The sequence below is a fragment of the Rhinoderma darwinii genome, chromosome 12 (genome assembly GCF_050947455.1).
Source record: "Rhinoderma darwinii isolate aRhiDar2 chromosome 12, aRhiDar2.hap1, whole genome shotgun sequence".
In the NCBI taxonomy this organism is placed as follows: Eukaryota; Metazoa; Chordata; class Amphibia; order Anura; family Rhinodermatidae; genus Rhinoderma; species Rhinoderma darwinii.
The window spans coordinates 32645434-32659202 of record NC_134698.1 but is presented as its reverse complement, the minus strand read 5'-3'; the positions used below and the strand labels follow the sequence as shown (position 1 = coordinate 32659202).

The 13769-nt window shown below is 40.2% G+C and overlaps 1 protein-coding gene across 8 annotated transcripts in view; it reads left to right on the top strand.

The window, feature by feature from the left end:
- Positions 1 to 13769, top strand: part of MTA1 (metastasis associated 1) — a 329558-nt gene that overhangs the window by 260622 nt on the left and 55167 nt on the right. For 3 of the 8 annotated variants that reach the window (XM_075844182.1, XM_075844183.1, XM_075844181.1), the window contains exon 18: positions 11689 to 11720. The exons of the other annotated variants lie outside the window; for them this stretch is intronic. In XM_075844182.1, coding sequence (XP_075700297.1) covers positions 11689 to 11720 — 32 coding nt within the window. The remainder of the gene's footprint in view (positions 1 to 11688; positions 11721 to 13769) is intronic. 8 annotated transcript variants of the gene reach the window in all.

Sequence of the window (13769 nt, the reverse complement as noted above, 5' to 3'; positions counted from 1 at the left end):
GCTTGCTAGACTTCTGCCATTTGTGAACATTCACTTTAACTTGCATTTCAAATTGCCATGTTTGGTTTCAGAAATGTGATTATTTGACATTATTTGGGCATTTTTATTTTCATTGTTGTTTTCGAACATTGTTGTCTAGTCCCTCTCCCCCACCAATATAGTCTGACCCCTCTCTAACCTAAGTACCCCTTTATTTTCTACATTGACCTCCGCCCCACCCCTGCCAGAATTCTCTCCCCCCCCCATTACAGCGGACCACCTTCCATTTAGGTGCAAATCATCTGCAGAATACAGTTTGCACCCCAAAAGTCAGCCCAATGCTCTAGGAACCCAAAGCCTTCTCCTCTACACCAAGACTTCAGCCATGCATTTAACTGCTTTCCGACCACCCACCGTAAATTCACGTCGGCACTTGATAGGCTCTGTGCAGCGCCGACATGAATTCACGATGGGTGTTAAAAGCGTGATCGGGTGTCTCAGAGTAGCACTGACATCCGGATCGCGCTGTTACCTGCCTCTGGCCCCAGAGACATGATCGGGACCTGATTGGTTCAGCTCCCGATCATGTGATCGCAGGGAAAGTTTGTTGTAGCAACAAACTGGAACGTTTTTTGCTACAACAAACTTTCCGGGGGACCGATCGTGTGTGCTGCCATCGATTGTCATGGAAAAACCGGAGGCCATTCAACGGCCTCCCGGTCTGTCATGCACAGAAGCCTCCAGCTGCTCCTCATAGGCTTTCTTTCAATGTGACTCTTAGGCCGGATTCACACGAGCGTGTGCGTTTTGCGCGCGCAAAAAAGTGGCGTTTTGCGCGCGTAAAAGGCACTTGACCGCTCCGTGTGTCAGTTCCATATGATGCGCGGCTGCGTGCTTTTCGCACAGCCGCCATCATTATGACACTTCGTTTGGATGTTTGTAAACAGAAAAGCACGTGGTGCTTTTCTGTTTTCATTCATCCTTTTGACAGCTGTTGCGCGAATCACGCGCGTCCCACGGAAGTGCTTCCGTGTGGTGCGCGTGGTTTTCACGCACCCATTGACTTCAATGGGTGCGATGCGCGAAATATGCTCAAAGAACGGTCATGTCGTGAGTTTTTCGCTGCGGACTCACGCAGTGTAAAAATCACGCACCTGTCTGCACGGCCCCATAGACTAATATTGGTCCGTGCATTGCACGGACGTATATCCCATTTGTCTGAATAAGCCCTTAGCGTCACACTGACAGTTTATAATACATTACACTACCTAGGTAGTGTAATGTATTATAGCAGCTATCAGTACTGCAGGTCTTCAAGTGAAAAAAAAAGTAATAAAAATGTTTTATAAAAGTGTAAAAATAAGTTAAATGTTCCAAAATCAAAAAATGATTTTTTTTCCTATAATAAGTCTTGTTATAGGAAAAAAATAAAAATGTTAAAATACACATATTTGGTATCACCGCATTCTTAACGACCCAAACTATAAAAAATATATATTTTTCCCCCATGGGAAAAAAAAATAATTGAAAACAATGCCAGAATCATTCTTTTTTTGGTCACCACCCCTCCCAAAATCTAGAATAAAAAGTGATCAAAATGTCGCATGTACCCCAAAATAGTATCAATAAAAACTAAAACCCGTTCCGCAAAAAACAAGCCCTTACACAGCTTTTTGGACTGAAAAATAAAAAAAGTTATGGCTCTCAGAATATGATGACACAAAAAATTTATTATTTTATTGAAAAGTGATTTTATTGCGCAAACACCACAAAACCTAAAACAAACTATATACATATGGTATTGCGTAATCATACCGACCCGCAGAATAAAGTAAAATGTAATTTATAGCGAAGGGTAAACACTGTAAAAAAAAAAAAGGACAAAATGTCAATTTACCTTGCTTGCCAAAAAAAAATAGAATAAAAAGTGATCAAAAAAATCGCATTCACCCCAATGTGGTACCAATGAAAACTACAGATTGTCCCTCCAAAAAAATTCCGTCTCTCAGAATATAGCGACAGAAATTGTGCAGAGCGTTCCAAAAGTGGTTAAGATCGGCCACCATTTATCAGTGCGACACTGGCCACATATCTATGAATTATTTATTTACTGAATTATTATACCCTCTTATTATCCCCCAATGTACTCTGCACACCTTTTCCTCTAAAGTAATGTAAATAAAATAAACAAAATTGGTATCACTGCATCCGTAAAAGTCCAAACTATTACAGTATACCATTATTTAACTCGCATGGTGCACGCTGTAAAAAATAATTTAAAAAGCCAAAATCAATTTTTTTACATACAAAAAAATGATCAAAATGTCGTATGTACAAAAAAGGGTACCAATAAAGACTACAGCTCAACCCGCAAAAAATAAGCCCTCACACCACTCAATCGACCAAAAAATAAAAAAGTTATGGCTCTCTGAATGTGGTGAAACAAAACGTTGGTTTTTTTTAACAAATAGTTTTTACTTTGTAAAAGTAGTAAAATCTAAGAAAAAGTGTATACATTTGGTATCACCTTAATCGTATTACGTCCCAGAAAAAATTTAAGCTGTAGTTTTTACTGACAGCGAAACCTAAAAAATACTGGAGGAATCGCAGCTTTTTCCAATTTCAGCCTGCGAAGAATTTTATTTTCAGTTTTCCAGTACATTAAATGGTACTTTAAATGGTGTCACTAGAAACTACAACTCCTCCCGCAATAAATAAGCCCTCACACCACTCTATTGACGGAAAAATAAAAAAGTTATGGCTCATGGAATGCGGGGAGTGAAAAACTAAAATGGAAAAGCAAAAAATGGATCAGTCCTGAAAGGGTTAAAGCATTTGTAATGAAAAACCATTTATGACCTCGTGGGGTATTTCTTACTGGGAGAAATTGCTTTACAAATGGTGGGGGTGCTTTTCCTCCTTTGTCCTTTGTGAAAATGAAAAAATTCAACATTTTTGTGGAAAAAATGTTGATATTCATTTTCACGACCTAATTATAATAAATTCTGCAAAAGACGTGTGGGGTCTAAATGCTCACTATAACCCTAGATAGATTCCTTAGGGGTGTAGTTTCCCAAATGGGGTCACTTTTGCGGGGTTTCCACTGTTTTGGTCTCTAAGGGGGTTTGCAAATGCGACATGACACCCGAAAACCATTCCAGCTAATTTTGAGCTCCAAAAGCCAAAATATTGCTCCTTCGCTTCTCAGTCCTACTGTAGGTCCAAGTAGCAGTTTATTACCACATATGGCGTATTTCCGTAGTCAGGAGAAATTGATTTACAAATTTTGAGGTGCTTTTTATGCTTTTTTTTTTCCTTGTAAGAATTGAAAATCTTTTTTTCTGAAAAAATAGAAAATTATTTTCACAGACAAATTCCAATAAATATAGCAAAGGACCTGTTTGTTCAAGATGCTAACTATACCCCTAGATAAATTCCTTGAGGTGTGTTTCCAAAACCCTGTCACTTTTGGGGAGCTTCCACTGTTTTGGCACCACAAGACCTCTTCAAACCTGACATGGTGCCTAAAATATATTCTAAAAAAAGGAGGCCCCAAAATCCTGTAGGTGCTCTTTTGCTTCTTAGGCCTGTGTTTGTCTATTAGCACACTAGGACCACATGTTGGATATTTCTAAAAACTGCAGAATCTGGGCAATAAATATTGAGCTGTGTTTCTCTGGTAAAACCTGCTGTTCCAGAAAAAAATTATTACAAAATTAATTTCGGCAAAAAATTAATTTGTAAATTTCCCTTTTACTTTGCTTTAATTCCTGTGAAACGCCTAAAGGGTTAACAAACTTTAGGAATGCTGTTTTAAATACTTTGAGGGTGCAGTTTTTAAAATGGGGTGATTTTATGGGGTCTATCTAGTACATAAGGCCCTCAAAGCCACTTCACAACTGAACTGGTCCTTGAAAAATAGCCTTTTGAAATTTTCTTTAAAATGTGAGAAATTGCTGCTAAAGTTCTAAGCCTTGTAACGTCCTAGAAAAACAAAATAATGTAAAAAAAAACTATGCAAATATAAAGTAGACATATGGAATATGTGAAATAGCATTACCACACAAAATAGTTACTATCTGTTTTACATGCAGATACATTTAAAATTTAGAAAAATCATAATTGTTGCAAATTTTGGTGGTTTTCACAAATTAGCAATGACTTTATTGACCACATTTTTCCACTAACAAAATGAGCTTGGTCCTGAAAGGGTTAAAAACACGTTCAAGGAAACATCACAACTGCAATTGTGACTATTGCCATACATGTGGTGCGGTCACAGTGCAGGGGAGAAATAATATTAATACCCTTTTAAGGAGGACTTTTTTTGGTACGGTTTCTACAGTCACATTTGTGAATACAACTGCTGTTTGGTCTGTTTGTCTGAGCAGGGGCAGACCTGCCACCTGTTCTCCATGTGCACCTTCATTTCTTGACCTGGAGATTGCTTAAAATTTTGCCTGGGATTACAAAATAGGTCTCTCTTTCTGGTAGAAGCAGTGCCACACTTGCCCATGGGCTGTGTCTGGTGTCTGTCTAGTATACATAAACCTGAACAAACGCTTGAACACCCATTGCCCTTTTATGTATTTCTGTGTATATACATGTTTGTACAGTTAAGTCCAGAAGTATTTGGACAGGGACACCATTTTCATCATTCAGCCTCTGTACACCACCACAATGGATATGAACAATAAAGATGGGATTTTTTTTTTACACATTCCCTCTATTTTCACAGGCTGAAAAGTAATTGGATAAACTAACATTACTATAAATATAATGATTATATTTAATACTTGGAAGTAAAACCTTTGCAGTCATTGAGTAAAGTCTGGAACCCATGGACATCAATCACCAAATACTGAGTCCCCCCCCCCCCCCCCTTGAGATGCTTTGTCTTTACTGCAGCCACTGAATAGTGGCTGCTTGTTTGTGGGTCTTCCTGACTTTAGTTTTGACCTCAGTATATGAAAAACATGCTCAATATGGTTGAGGTCTGGTAAATAACTTGTCCATTTATGAAAATTCACCTTCTTTGCCGAGGTGGATGGGGGTCAGTTAAACTGGACCTGTGGAGATCAGCTGAGCGTCGCAGTGGTTTCCATTTAAAAAAGGGCTCTGGGGTAATTGAAGAAAGGAGCAGTAGGGAAATTACATTACACCTCACAGGAGAATCATGGAATTATTGTAAATGTAATTTATCTCTCTCCAAATGAATTGTGGATGTTTCTGTGCCAATAGTTGTAGAATTATATAAGAAATGTATTCTGCACTATGCCATGTTTCTTTTATTTGATCAGAGTGGTACCCCTGTTAGAGTGCATTGTCCTGAATAATAAATTCAATCTTGATCCAGTGTTACTTTTTTGCCCAGCTCTGCAATGTTATGTGGGTGGTCACATTGGTGAATGACGTCGCCATCCTCTGCCTGCGTTTTCAGACTAGCTCTTCACCCTATGTGCCATGGATCTGAGCCATAAGTCTGAACTTATGGTGACATCCATCTTCATGACACGCGCTATGATCTTGGTAGCAGTTTTTTGGTCCTACCGTGATTTTCGCAGAAATAATATGCGGAGGCTGAATACAGCTTGGCATCTCTCTTGGTGACACTCGGACTGGAGGGTCGTTTTAAATGAATTTTATCTTTATATCTTAATAATAATGACTGAATATATGAATTAGGCATCATTTACACGAGTATAATATACGTGCGTGCTTTTCACGCGTGTCGTACGCACCTATATTAGGCTATGGGGCAGTGCAGACAGTCAGTGAGTTTTGCGCAGCGTGAGTCCGCGGCGTAAAACTCACGACATGTTCTATATTTCTGCGTTTTTTGCGCATCACGCACCCATTGAAGTCACGCACACATTCGCGCAACAGCTTTCATTCTCTGAATGTAAACAGAAAAGCACCACGTGCTTTTCTGTTTACATACATCCAAACGGAGTGTCAAAATGGCGGCTGCGAGAAAATCTCGCAGCCGCGCATCATACACTGATGACACACGCAGCGGTTAAGTGCATTTTGCGCACGCAAAACGCCGTGTTTTTTGCGTGCGCAAAACGCACACGCTCGTGTAAATCAGGCCTTAGGGTTTCTGCCCCTGTACTACCATTGTGGAATTTCCAATATGTCCTCCAAGCAACACTTGCTTCATACCATAAGGCCATGTTCAGACTTTGTGGTTGTGGTGCGACTCTGGACTGCACCACAACACATAGTGAAACCTGCTACCAAATAGAAATGCAGGTTTGGAAAAAATAAAATAAAAATGGTTTTAGGAAATGCTCCTAGAATAACTTGTTCAGAAGCCTTGTGATTGTTGTAGCAGATTGTTGACCTAAAGCTCCTAGCCTACTGAGATACCTGGCCAGCTCTGCCGAAAACCCTTTCTAAATGTAACAACCTTTACGTACATTTCTTACCTTAGTATTACAGAAAATACTACTTTGGAGGTCCTATGTCATTTTGGTCATACCTGGCCACACCCAACACTTTGATTTATGGATTAAAATCAACACATGTACCAGAAAAACAAAATACAGTTTGCCATCTGTAGCCCTAGTTACGAATTACATTATCTAATATTTTAGTCCCCTGCACCATTGGTATCTGTTTTATCTGTTGTCCCTTGCCAACTCTCTCTGCATCAATCATTTCTGGTTGGAATACATATTATGCAAATACGCCAAATTGTAGAACCACACATCCACTTTATATACAGTAATCTATTGCTGGTACATGAACATGAGGTTACATAGTTAGTACGGCAGAAAAAAGACACATGTCCAAGTTCAACCAAGGGATGGGAAAAGGGAAGTAAAACATTTCTACACATAGGAGCTAATATTTTTTTGTTCTAGAAAATTATCTAAGCCTTTTTTAAAGCCATCTGCTGTCCCTGCTGTGACCAGCTCCTGCGGTAGACTATTCCATAGATTCACAGTTCTCACAGTAAAGAAGACTTGTCGCCTCTGCAGGTTGAACCTTTTTTTCTCCAGACGGAGTGAGTGCCCCCTTGTTTTTTGAGGGGGTTTTACATGGAACAGAATTTCACCATATTTTTTGTATGTGCCATTCATATATTTATATAAGTTAATCATGTCCCCCATTAGTCGTCTTTTTTCAAGGCTAAATAGGTTTAATTATTTTAATCTTTCCTCATAACTTAGATTCTCCATGCCCCTTATTAGCTTCGTTGCTCTTCTTTGTATTTTTTCCAACTCCAGGGCATTCTTTCTATGAACTGGAGCCCAGAACTGAACTGCATATTCTAGATGAGGCCTCACTAATGCTTTGTAAAGTGGTAATATTACATCCCTGTCCCGCGAGTCCATGCCTCTTTTAATACACGACAATATCCTGCTGGCCTTTGAAGCAGCTGATTGACATTGCATGCTGTTATTTAGTTTATGATTTACAAGTACACCCAGATCCTTCTCAACAAGTGACTCCCCCAGTGTAGCTCCCCCTAGGGACATATGATGCATGCAGGTTGTTCGTACCCAGGTGCATAACTTTACATTTATCTACATTAAACTTCATTTGCCAACTGGATGCCCAAACACTTAGTTTGTTTAAATCCGCTTGCAATTCATGAACATCTTCCATAGACTGAACTATATTACATAGCTCGGTGTCATCTACAAAAATAGAAAGGGTATGTTCACACGGCAGCGTCCGTTACGGCAGAAATTACGGGGCTGTTTTCAGGAGAAAACAGCTCTGTAATTTCAGCCGTCATGGCAAGTGCAGGCGCTTTTTCGCTGCGTCAATTACGGACATAAATGGAGCTGTTTTTCCATGGAGTCAATGGAAAACTGCTCCATTTAACGTCAGAAGAAGTGACAGGCACTTCGTTGATGCGGGCGTCTATTTACGCCCCGCCTTTTGACAGCGGGGCATAAATAAAATGACCGTCGGAACAGAACATCGTAAGACACATTCAAATGAATGGGCAGATGTTTGCCGACGCTATCAAGCTGCATTTTCGGACGTAAATCGAGGTGGAAAACGCCCGAATTACGTCCGTAAATAAGCCGTGTGAACATACCCAAATAGTGCTATTAATCCCATCCTCTATATCATTAATAAATAAGTTGAATAATAGTGGTCCCAGCACTGAACCCTGTGGTACACCACCTATAACCGGGGACCATTCAGAGTAGGAATCATTTACCACAACTCTCTGGATACGGTCCTTGAGCCAGTTCTCAATCCAATTGCAAACTATATTTTCTAAACCTATAGTCCTTAATTTACCCATTAGATGTCTACGAGGGACAGTGTCAAATACCTTTGCAAAGTCCAAAACACTATATCCACAGCGGCTCCTCTATCTAGGCTTCTGCTCACCTCTTCATAAAAACAGATCAGGTTAGTTTGACAGCTTCTGTCCTTAGTAAAACCGTGCTGGCTGTCACTTGTAATACTATTTTTTGTCACATAATCCTGTATATAGTCCCTCAATAGCCCCTCAAACATTTTCCCCACAATGGATGTTAAGCTTACTGGTCTATAATTACCCGGGGAAGACCTAGAGCCCTTTTTGAAAATAGGCACCGCATTTGCCCTGCGCCAGTCCCTTGGCACTATACCAGTCACTAGAGAATCTTTGAATATTATGAAAAGGGGGACAGAAATAACTGAACTAATCTCCTTAAGAACTCTAGGGTGTAACCCATCTGGTCCCGGGGCCTTGTGCACATTTATTTAATTTAATTTAGCTTGGACCATATCTACATTCATCCAATTCAGTATATCAACTGATATATTAACAGCACTGGCACCAGCTACATCAGCTACTTTTTCTTCTATTGTATATACAGAGCTGAAGGACCCATTTAGACCTTGGCTTTTTTGCATTTATATACTTGAAGAATTGTTTGGGATTTGTTTTACTATCCTTGGCCACCTGCCTTTCATTTTGTATTTTTGCTAATTTTATTCAATTTTTACAGATTTTATTACGCTTATAATTTACAAACGCTACAGCTGTACCCCCCGATGTATTTTTCAAATGCCCTTTTTTTGTCATGTATTGCCCTTTTTACAGAAGGAGTAAGCCATGTGGGATTTAATTTTAGTCGTTTATACTTGTTACCTATAGGAATACATTTTGCACTATAATTACCCAAAGTAGATTTGAAAATCTCCCATTTATCATTTGTACCATTATTTAACGTTCGTTCTTCCCAGTCTATATCTTGAATTGAAGCCCTCATCCTGGGGAAATTGGCTTTCTTAAAATTAAGTATTTTTGCCCTCCCAGCCTGTGTTTGTTTTTTACAGTATAGGTAATATGTAACTATATTATGATCACTGTTTTTACGAACATTGACATTCCCAACAAGCTCTGCATTATTAGAAATGACCAGATCAAACAGAGCTTCACCTCTAGTCGGGTCTTCCACAAACTGGGCCATAAAATTTTCCTGCAACAGGTTGAGGAAATGTCTTCCATTTGCAGTTGAAGCCGAACCATGACACCAATTAATATCCCGGTAATTAAAATCTCCCATTATCGCTACAGTACCAGCCTGTGCAGCCCGCTCCATCTGTTTATATAGCTGACATTCCATCTCCCCAGTTATATTGGGGGGGGGCTATAGATTACACCAAAAGTAATTTTTTTCAGTGTTTACCTCCCTTTGTAATTCCACCCACAAGGTTTCTACCTCCTCACAATCGTCACCCAATATTGTCTCTTTCACACTCTCCTTCATATCGCTTCTCACATACATACATACACCACCGCCTTCATATCGCTTCTCACATACAGACATACACCACCACCTTTCCTATTCGCCCTGTCTTTCCGAAACCGTGTAAAACTCTGTAGATTTACAGCCCAGTCATGTGAAGAGTTCAGCCAAGTTTCAGCAGCACCAACTATATCTATATTTTCTTCCAGTACCAAGGCCTCCAGCTCCCCCATTTTGCTTGCTAGACTTTTGGCATTTGTGAACATACACTTTAACTTGCCTTTCAGTTTTTCAATTTTATTATCAGAAATGTGATTATTTTGCATTATTTGGGCATTTTTATTTACACTGCTGTTTTGTAACAAAAGGATCTCCTTATCCTGTTGTCTAGTTCTCTCCCCACAGTCTGTTTCTCCCCCCCCCCACCAATATAGTCTGAACAAGAACAAGGTTCTTTGTTAACATTTTGACCAAACTGTATGAGCCCACTTGCCACTTCATAGCTATTTCTTTTAAATTGGTCCCTACTCTGTTAAACGGGTTGTCCAGGCTGGGGACTGTTTTTTATCCTGATGACCTATCCACAGAGTAAATCATCAGTACACCGACACCCAGCCCCCGCACCGATCAGCTATTCTAGCTACGTCCGGGCGCCGTAAGCTATATAGTGGTCGGTGCTAGAAGCAAAAGCCTCCTTTACTTGAATAGGAGCATAGTTGCAGCACAGCTGCTATACTGTGGCCGGTGCCTTCTCCTAACTGCACCGACCACTGCATAGCTCCATACCTGCATACCTCCACGGCACCCAGGAGGTAGCTAGAGCAGTTGATCGGTGCGGGGGCCGGGTGTCAGATCCCCACAAATCATATACTGATGACTTATACTGTGGATGGGTCATCGGGATATAAAACAGCCCCCAAACTAGACAAGCCCTTTAAGTGCAGCAATACGTTATGCAACACAGCTTCCACAGGGCTAGCAACACAGAAGCCCTCCAGCACCTCTGCTGCCAGGGTAAGTCACCTTGACTCTGGGTCACTATACAACCAAGTGAACATATGAAAAACACTCACCTTTTCATGTGGTCTCTTATATAGTCTCCTACTATTTAAAAACACCGGGACCAAATGGGGAAGTGCTGGTACCAAGGCAAAACAAAAAAAATGAGGGGTACAAAATGTGCAAATACGCCAAACTTTAAAAAATATAGACATGGACCGCAAATCCATCCACTTTATACACATTGATCTAGCTGCATAATACATACTATGCTGCTGAAACACTGCAACCACCCTTTTGTGGGTAGGGCTCCATGTCAAACTTTTTGCGTTGGCCCAAAGGTCATCCCCATCCTCGTTTCCCAAAGAAAAACAATCCTATTATTTTTCCACGACTATGTGTGACCCTAGCTTAAGACATGGCATATTCCGTTCTAAGTCCATAGTCTACAGACCAGTGGAATTGTCCACTTCACAAATAAATGGCTAATATGTTGTCCCATGTACAAATGCTAATATAATATACTCTCTATTGTATCCCTAGTTGTCTTACATCCACCATATTTGCTCTAGAGCCATGCCAACCCCTTATTTTCCCATACATTACTTCATAGGCTGACCCAATCCCTGGGACAGGAGTACTACTGTATCTGCCACATTGTGCGTGCCCAAATTGTCTGCGTTCTAGTTGTGTGTACAGGTGGTTGACTGAACTTTCAAATGTAGGATGTTTGTAAATAGCCATTACATAGAAGCAGTGACTTTAGTTACACTGGACATAGACACCACTATTTGTAAGCTTGTGGGTTGGGTAGTGAGCACTGCTAGAACCATGAGCTTGTAGGATACATTACTAACTGGTGTATTATTATGTACTATTGTGTACACAGTGCAGTATATGTTGTTATTTTTAACATTGTTTGAAATGTTTGTGAAATGAAATTTGCAGGAACTACTCAGAAACAATGTCTTACCAAATCAATTTTTTTCATGTTTGTTAGGTATTCCTAACCATGGACAAACCAGACAAATGGTAAGATAATGTTCATTTAAAGAGAAACAAAAAACTTCCAATGCAATTAGCTTGAAGTGGTCCCGTACATCTGAAATTCAGCACATGGCACATTTTTTTTGTATGTTTCTGCCATTTTTTATTTTTGTTTTATTAACCAAGTGAGGGTGCAAGGGTTCCTGATTTTTAAATTTTGGTTTAGGTTATTGAAATTGTTATAGATGTATTGCATTATTTTTCCTTTTACATCATCACATTTTTCGAAAGCTCTATATCTTAAGATTATGCAAAATATGAACTAGCTTAGTTTTTGCGCTAAATCTTGGCGGACAATGTTTGTCCTGCTATGTATATCACACATGGACAATGTGTTTCTTCGTTATTGTTTATAATGCTAAGTAGTGCTCGTAGCATTTAGCTTAGGGCTACATAGCTAACATCTGTCTCCTTCAGCCAAGTTGATACCAACTCTTCTAAAGCTTCCTACACATATTACATAAGTCGACCAACCCCATTGGTTTTAGGATCAGGTGACTATCTAATGTACATGAGAGTCTCCTCAGCTGTCCCCCTATGGCAGATGCCAGGAGAAAGTAGAATCGGGCATGTTGGTTTTCAACATGCCTGATCCTTTGCTCTCATTGGCAATTAACTGCGGCCAGAGATGTCTTGCAGCGGCTTATTTTCCTCGCCCCATTGAAATAAACAGTTTATGGTGGAGTTTATTTTGCAGTCACATTGCAAATAATCAATTTGTAGATGGATTTGGCTTACTACTTCGGCTACGATAGGATGTCATGTTGCCTTATGATGACATTGCATCCCATGTTCCCATCCAGCTCTAGTCTTGCTAGGTGCTCCATAATAGAGTAAAAGCAGTTGTAATGTTTCCTATAAATAACTAATTTAATTTAAATCTAAATGTAATCTGAATCTGTAATCTATAATATAGAAGCCGGTGATCGCAACCTCCTCAAGTAGTGAAGTCATACAATATGGTCTGCTCTGCAAACCATAAAATATTGTGCCATCCTTAAAATGGTTATGTGGGGAGCAAAAAGTATTAGCAGTATAGTCACTGAAGTATGTGAGTAAACTCGCTAATATATATTCCGGTCCCCCGTCGCGCTGATTCTGACATTTTCATAGATTTTTTTATAGCGCTGGCGGGGGATAGGAAGTCTAGTTGCACAGTCTTCCTTGATAACGACATGACTTCGCCATGTGACCGGCCCTGCTGTTCTCTATGTAATTGCTTCACTACTGCTACTGCTTGTACGTAGAGTACAGCGGGGCTGGTCACATGACGAAGATTCGTGTCGTCATGAAAGAAGACAGTGCAGCTAGACTTCCGGTCCTCCACTAGCGCTATAAAAATCTCATAATCGGCGCGACAGAGACCGGAATGTATATTCGCGAATGTACTCCCATATTGCAGTGAGTGCACTCTTAATAATTTTCGGTTGCCACATAACCCCTTTAGCTACTTGGACTCTGTACTGTGGTTAGAATTTTTCTTCTACATCAGCTGTACCTTCACCAATCCAACGCGCTTCTATGTCTAGTCTCAATGGAAAACTGATCATGTGACTGCTTGCACTCCAAAGCCAAGAACCTGTAAAGCTATGTTGTATAATACTTTGTCAATAGTTTTCTTAACCGTTTGCAGGCAGTAATGTAGTCCCCAAGCAGGCACACAGGGAGTTTGCCCATACTAAAACACACTTCTCTGCTTAGTTTGTAAAAACGTCAGGCACTCCCTACAGGATGCAAAAAGTTAGGTGTGCTGTGAAGACAAGGGGCTGAAAGAAACATGGAATGAGTGTGCATCAAAGGCTGGGCAATTCGACACTCCTAATGGTTGTAGCCAGTGGTAAGCAATTGTTTAAATATCAACGCTGCCTGGTAGGCGGAGGTGTAACTTGAATTCCGGGCACCAGGGTCTGGGTGTGACTTCTACCTCTATAGCTACGCCCCATTTTGTACCACTGTGACTCTTCAGGCAACATCCACAAAGCGTTTATATGTTCTCTGCTAGTTTGCATTGGTTTTCCCCCAGGATTAAAGTTG